Below are 7,189 nucleotides of genomic sequence, written 5' to 3'. Positions count from 1 at the left end.
CAAGGTTGCTCTTTCATGTCACTTGCTTGACTTTCAATGCTGGGGCTCTAGCCATCCTTCCTGTATTACATAATGAACATTTTTCTTAAACTATTATTAGATTCAGTTCCGTTTGCTACCATTACTTGATGTCATCAAAACCAGGATCAATTTTTTTTTTTTTCTGTGTGTATCTGTTAACAGCGGTCTTTCGGACACAAATACAAAGCACAGCAAAACTAAAGAGTGTTTAATCTTTACACATCACGGGATTATAGGATGCGCAATGTCCGCGTACAGTGCCTGCATCCATATGACTAGCAAGGATATGTACATTTATCAGTATGTACCACACAACACTAAGCCATGCAAATTACTGACCTCTGACAGATCCAAGCAGCTTCCACCATTAGTTAACAGTGTGTCGTATGTGCAGGTGCATATGGAAGTCTAAAGGTAGGAGCCTGCATCTGAAAACGTAAAATCTTCCAGGTAGAAACTCACATCTTTAGCTGGCCAGTGCTATGAACTGAAAATGTGTAAATTATCTAGATGTAGTACCGCATATACAAAAAGTCAAATGCTGATGTCATCTTTGCTTTTTGTGTGCATACATATTTGAAAGGCTTAACCAAAACCAGCAGCCAGTGTGGCCACATACCTGGGCATACTAAATCGGATCGGTACTGTGTCATATGGCTTGCAAGTTCAAGCTGAGAAAAGCTAGCAATAAAGGCACAGTCAAATGAAGGCTCATTCATGCTCCAGAAAACGTTGAAAAAGGCACTACATATAATGCACTATATATAATGCACTATAATCATCTTCTTGTCACACTTTTGAGGTCACTCATATCGCCATACACTGGCACTTTATTACACCATCTTCCAGGCATGTGATGCTGCTTTGTGGCTAGCTGGATAATCTACCCGTGTCATTTACGGGGAAGGTGCAACGATCACTTTTATTATTTATCAAACCACAGAGAGGAATGTTTTCCAGTTCAATGTTTAAGCAGACAAACCCCAAACCAGCAGAGCAGCTCTCCCCCTCCTTCGGCAACTATCTCGGCTGACCCTTCGGGAAGGGGAAGGAGAAAGGTGTGCAGGCATAAATGGGAGCCGAGACAGGGCTGGAGTCTGAGCAGCGTGAATTATAGATGAAAAGGCATGTATTAAATATAAAGCCGAACCGCGCTGAGGGCCGGGGCAGGGTGTTTCCTCCGGCACCGCGCGGCGCCGGGCAGCAGCCCGTGCCAGGCCGCGCACGCTGCGCACCCTGCGCGGCCACCAGCGCTGCGCGCCGGGGCTCCCCGCACCCCCGCGCCAGGGGCGCGCTCGCAGGCACCCCCCGCGCACACAAACAAAAGAAACCCCCGACCCCCCCCCCCCCCAACGCGAGCCCACAGCACATGCTCATTTCTCCAGGGCACCCCGAGGCCACTCGCAAGCCCGATGCCCCTCTCTGCCCGCCTCCGCGCCCCCCGCCGCGCCCCCCCGCTGGGCTGCCCCCCCCCCCCCCGCTCCGGGGCGCTGCGCCCCCGACCGCGGAGCCCCCGCCGCGCCGCCCGCTGCGCCAGCCCCCGCGCCCCCCGCCCCCCTTCGCCTCGCCGCGGCCCCGCGCGTCCCCCCCCCACCCCCCCGCGCGGCGCGGAGCCGCTGCGCCGCCCGCCGCCCCCGCCCCCCGGCCGGCCCGCGGAGCGACGTGCCCGGCGGCCAATGCCAGCGCCGCGCTCCGCCATCCACCGCCCCCGCCGGCGCGGGCCAATGCGGTGCGGCGGGAGGGGGGGCCTAGCGCCGCGCACACCCTCCCTCTGGGCTTATTGAGAGTTATATCAAGAATTTCAGTTCAGAGAGAGAGAGAAGGAGGGAGCGTGTGTGAGGGAGAGAGGCTGGGAGGGAGGAGGGAAAGCGCCGTCGCTTCCTCCCGTCACTAAAGCAATAACCCATTAGGATTTTTTTTTTTTTTTATTTTTTTTTTTACGGGCAACTATCAACCCAGAGCTAAAGAAGGAGAGAGAAGCATCGCCAGACCAACTCTTGTCATTTCCAGTAAGAAGTTGCAGACTTCATGTAGCTGCCTCTGCTCTGCTGAGAGAGGGATGGAAATTGTGTGCAGTGCAGAGTGGAAAATACCCCCGGTCTAAAGAAGTGCACCGGCTTTTTTCTTGCTGTTTGTTTGGGTTGTTGCGTGCACATTAAACACCCAAAGGATCGCCGCTTAATAGAAATGAAACGTGGAGAGGATGACTAACGACAGAACTGTGAATTTGTTCACTGGAGTTGCTAATTTGCCACCCTGAAGCAACACATATCTCAAGGAGGAAGCATTTAGCTGCTGCTGATTTCTCCAAAACTGGTGGTTTACCAGATGCATTGTGCTGTATCTGCTGGAACAGATCATTGCTTAGCTGCAGCAGATCGTCAAAGGTAGACAACCAACGTAAGTGCAAAGTTACCCATACACTGTGATGCATTTCATTTAAAGGGGGAGAAAGAAGGAAAGAAAGAAAAAAGCCAACACACAGTATGTTTGTCTAGGCAAAGAATAAGAATTGGTGTTTTGGATTCAGTTGGTGTTGGTAGCAAAGGCTCACCTACTCACTGTCTCTGCATCCCTACCTGCATCACTCTGCTGGAAGTAATCACGGGCATCAGCTACCGTGCAGCTTAATGCAGATAAGATTAGTGCTTGGGGGCTGCCCGGTTCTGCCAAACTGTAGGTGCTGCTGGCAGCCTTGCACCAGGGTAATTCGTGGTTAGCAGAGCATGCAAACAGAAGTGTCTGTCGGGTTTTCTTTTTTTTTTTTTTTTTTTTTTTTTTTTTACACCTGCATTATTAGTCTGCAGTATTTATGTGTGGCAGCTGCTAATAACATCCTGAAGGGAGATCAGTATCAATGGGGAAAGGCTGCACCTTTTTTCCTCCCCTCGTCATCAGAAAATTTATTCCCCCCGCCCCCCTCCCCAATCTGTAAACATGCTGGCTGCTCCTAAGTTGCATTTGGAATTTCCAGCCTCCTGATTTAGGCAGTGTTTAAAAACAAACAAAGTTTAAGGTTATTACACAGAAGAAGAAGTATCCAACATCTGGAGAGGAAACATTGAGCTGAGAGTCTAGGAAACTGTAAGTCCTGTTATTGTCTCATCAGTTAACAGGGATGTGAAGTAGCCAGTGACGACTGCTGCAGCAGCAGCATGTCTGGGTGGTTATTTCCCAGTACGATAGCTATAGAGAGGGATGCAAGGCACAAGGAGCAGAGAAAAATCTGGTTAGTAACAGCTAAAAAATATGTACGGAAGCAAACAACAAATTACATTTGGCAGCTGACATAGCAGTTAGAATCCAGAAGTAGTGCGGGAAGATTTTTCACTTGCACCAAATGACTGGGTGGAGGAGGGTAGAGGGGGAATGCATGTTATGGATTACACAGTGTACCAAGAAATTTTTCAGAAAGTACGTGTTGAAACGGTAGCTACCCTTAATCCTGCAAATACTTATTTCCATTCTCACTCTGTGCAAATGCAGCTGAAAAGATATTGGTGCATTTGTCCGGAGGGATTGCTTGTAAAGGGGAGCAGTAGGAATTTGTACTGCTGCATGTGTGCATTGCAAAACCAAGTAGTAGTTGGAGATCGTGGATTTGTCATGCCTAAAAAAAACCAATAATGCTGTTCTGTATCATTGTGTTGACAGTGCTGTCTCCAAATAAGAAATGAGATGTAATGCATCCTGCAGTCCATGCATGCCTCCTCTTGCAAATTGCGCATCATTCCTCTCTGGAAACCTTTAAATCCTAAAATCCAGGAAAAGAGCCTAAAAACATTATCATGAACCTAAGGGATTTTTACCTGTTGGCCGCTTTGATTGCCTGTTTAAGGCTGGATTCTGCTATAGCTCAAGAACTTATTTACACTATTAGAGAGGAGCTGCCTGAAAACGTACCCATAGGGAACATACCAAAGGACCTGAACATTTCTCATATCAATGCTGCCACGGGGACCAGTGCCAGCCTTGTCTACAGACTGGTGTCTAAAGCAGGGGATGCCCCTCTGGTCAAAGTCTCCAGTAACACCGGGGAAATCTTTACGACATCTAACAGAATAGACAGAGAAAAACTCTGTGCTGGAGCTTCCTATGCAGAAGAAAACGAGTGTTTCTTTGAACTTGAAGTGGTGATTCTCCCCAATGACTTTTTTAGGCTGATCAAAATAAAAATCATTGTAAAGGATACTAATGACAATGCACCTATGTTTCCATCCCCTGTCATCAATATCTCCATCCCAGAAAACACTCTGATCAACAGTCGCTTTCCAATCCCATCAGCAACAGATCCTGACACAGGTTTCAACGGCGTTCAGCACTACGAGTTGCTAAACGGGCAGAGTGTCTTTGGACTGGATATTGTAGAAACTCCAGAAGGAGAGAAATGGCCTCAGCTGATAGTGCAGCAGAACTTGGACAGAGAGCAAAAGGACACCTACGTGATGAAAATTAAAGTGGAGGATGGAGGTACCCCCCAGAAATCCAGCACAGCCATCCTGCAAGTCACAGTAAGTGATGTCAATGATAACAGGCCAGTATTTAAAGAGAGTCAAGTAGAGGTTCATATACCAGAGAATGCCCCCGTAGGCACTTCTGTAATTCAGCTTCATGCTACGGATGCAGATATAGGAAGCAATGCAGAAATCAGATATATTTTTGGTGCCCAGGTCGCCCCTGCAACCAAAAGATTTTTTGCTTTAAACAACACCACAGGGCTGATTACAGTTCAGAGGTCCTTAGATCGAGAAGAGACTGCTATTCACAAAGTGACAGTGCTGGCTAGTGATGGTAGCTCTACACCAGCCCGGGCAACTGTTACCATCAATGTCACTGATGTAAACGATAACCCTCCTAACATAGACCTCAGGTACATAATAAGTCCCATCAATGGCACAGTGTACTTATCTGAGAAAGATCCCATCAATACAAAGATTGCCCTAATTACAGTTTCAGATAAGGACACTGATGTGAACGGCAAAGTGATCTGTTTCATTGAGAGAGAGGTCCCCTTCCACTTGAAGGCGGTTTACGACAACCAGTATTTGTTAGAGACCTCTTCCTTGTTGGACTATGAGGGCACCAAAGAATTCAGCTTTAAAATTGTTGCTTCTGATTCTGGCAAGCCCAGTTTGAACCAGACTGCCCTGGTAAGAGTTAAACTGGAGGATGAAAATGACAACCCTCCGATTTTCAGCCAGCCTGTAATTGAGCTGTCAGTTTCTGAAAACAACCGACATGGTCTATACTTAACAACTATTAGTGCCACAGATGAAGACAGTGGGAAAAATGCAGACATTGTTTATCAGCTTGGCCCTAATGCCTCCTTTTTCGATCTGGATCGAAAGACAGGAGTTTTGACAGCCTCCAGAGTTTTTGACAGAGAAGAGCAGGAACGTTTCATTTTCACTGTTACAGCCCGAGACAATGGCACCCCTCCTTTGCAGAGTCAAGCAGCTGTAATTGTTACTGTGCTGGATGAAAATGACAACAGTCCCAAATTTACTCATAATCACTTCCAGTTTTTCGTATCTGAGAACTTACCAAAGTATAGCACGGTGGGGGTGATCACAGTGACCGATGCGGATGCTGGGGAAAATAAAGCAGTGACCCTTTCCATCCTGAATGACAATGAAAACTTTGTGCTGGATCCGTACTCTGGAGTTATAAAGTCCAATGTTTCTTTTGATCGAGAACAGCAGAGCTCCTACACCTTTGATGTTAAGGCAGTGGATGGAGGGCAACCTCCTCGCTCTTCAACAGCGAAAGTAACCATAAACGTCATGGATGTTAATGATAACAGCCCTGTTGTCATCTACCCACCTTCTAATACTTCTTTTAAGCTAGTGCCACTCTCAGCAATTCCAGGATCGGTGGTAGCCGAAGTCTTTGCTGTCGATATAGACACTGGCATGAATGCCGAGCTGAAGTACACGATTGTAAGCGGAAATAACAAGGGTTTGTTTCGGATTGATCCGGTGACAGGTAATATTACTCTGGAAGAAAAACCAACTCCTAATGATGTGGGGCTGCATCGCTTAGTTGTCAACATAAGTGATTTGGGTTATCCTAAATCCCTGCATACTCTTGTGCTTGTATTTTTGTATGTAAACGATACTGCTGGAAATGCCTCTTATATTTATGACTTGATACGCAGGACTATGGAAACACCTTTGGACCGGAACATAGGGGACAGTAGCCAACCCTACCAAAATGAGGACTATCTCACGATCATGATCGCTATTGTGGCAGGTGCCATGGTTGTCATAGTGGTGATATTTGTCACGGTTCTCGTTCGCTGTCGACATGCGTCCAGATTCAAAGCCGCCCAGAGGAGCAAGCAAGGTGCTGAGTGGATGTCTCCCAATCAGGAGAACAAGCAAAACAAGAAAAAGAAAAGGAAGAAAAGGAAATCTCCGAAGAGCTCTCTTTTGAACTTTGTGACCATTGAGGAGTCCAAACCTGATGATGCAGTTCATGAACCTATCAACGGGACAATAAGCCTTCCAGCGGAGCTGGAGGAGCAAAGTATAGGAAGATTTGACTGGGGCACAGCACCACCAACAACCTTTAAGCCTAACAGTCCTGATCTTGCCAAGCATTACAAATCTGCCTCTCCGCAGTCTGCTTTTCATCTCAAACCTGACACTCCAGTTTCAGTGAAAAAGCACCATGTGATTCAGGAACTCCCGTTGGACAACACCTTTGTTGGTGGTTGTGACACCCTTTCCAAACGCTCTTCCACTAGTTCAGATCACTTCAGTGCCTCAGAGTGCAGTTCCCAAGGAGGCTTCAAGACAAAGGGCCCCTTACACACCAGACAGGTAAACGAGCACTTTTACTGGTCTATAAGTACTGCATACAAGTGCCCGATCAACCAGTATTAAAAGTGCCACTATATTGTGGGGTTTTTTGTTTCAGTCTGATTTAGTTACATTACGGGGGGAACAAAAAAAAAAAAAGCCAAAACCTAAAACAAAAAGAAATAAAAAAAAACACTTGGCCCCTTTATCATTTACCTGGGGCTTAATCATGCATTTGTGAAATGCCACCGATACTTTGAGTTTTGAATAATACTGATTGTTAAAGGACTGTTACACGTCTGTGCAAGTGCATATACATGTGCATAAAGAAAACTGAAAAAAAGAAAAACTTTTTTTTTTCTCCC

General features: G+C 46.8%; 1 protein-coding gene across 1 annotated transcript; it reads left to right on the top strand.

The window, feature by feature from the left end:
* Positions 1 to 1,844: 1,844 nt before the first annotated feature.
* On the top strand, positions 1,845 to 6,977 carry PCDH9 (protocadherin 9). The gene is made up of 2 exons (XM_037377457.1): positions 1,845 to 2,421; positions 3,676 to 6,977. The coding sequence occupies exon 2, from the start codon at positions 3,810 to 3,812 to the stop codon at positions 6,906 to 6,908; it is 3,099 nt and encodes a 1,032-aa protein (XP_037233354.1). The 5' UTR covers positions 1,845 to 2,421; positions 3,676 to 3,809; the 3' UTR covers positions 6,909 to 6,977.
* Positions 6,978 to 7,189: the final 212 nt, after the last annotated feature.

This window comes from Falco rusticolus, chromosome 2 (assembly GCF_015220075.1).
Source record: "Falco rusticolus isolate bFalRus1 chromosome 2, bFalRus1.pri, whole genome shotgun sequence".
NCBI classification, from domain to species: domain Eukaryota; kingdom Metazoa; phylum Chordata; class Aves; order Falconiformes; family Falconidae; genus Falco; species Falco rusticolus.
This window is presented reverse-complemented; position numbering and strand designations above follow the sequence as displayed.

What these genes read in the sequence shown, in the direction of transcription:
- PCDH9 (XM_037377457.1), top strand. Translation starts at nt 3,810, where the DNA reads ATGAACCTAAGGGATTTTTACCTGTTGGCCGCTTTGATTGCCTGTTTA.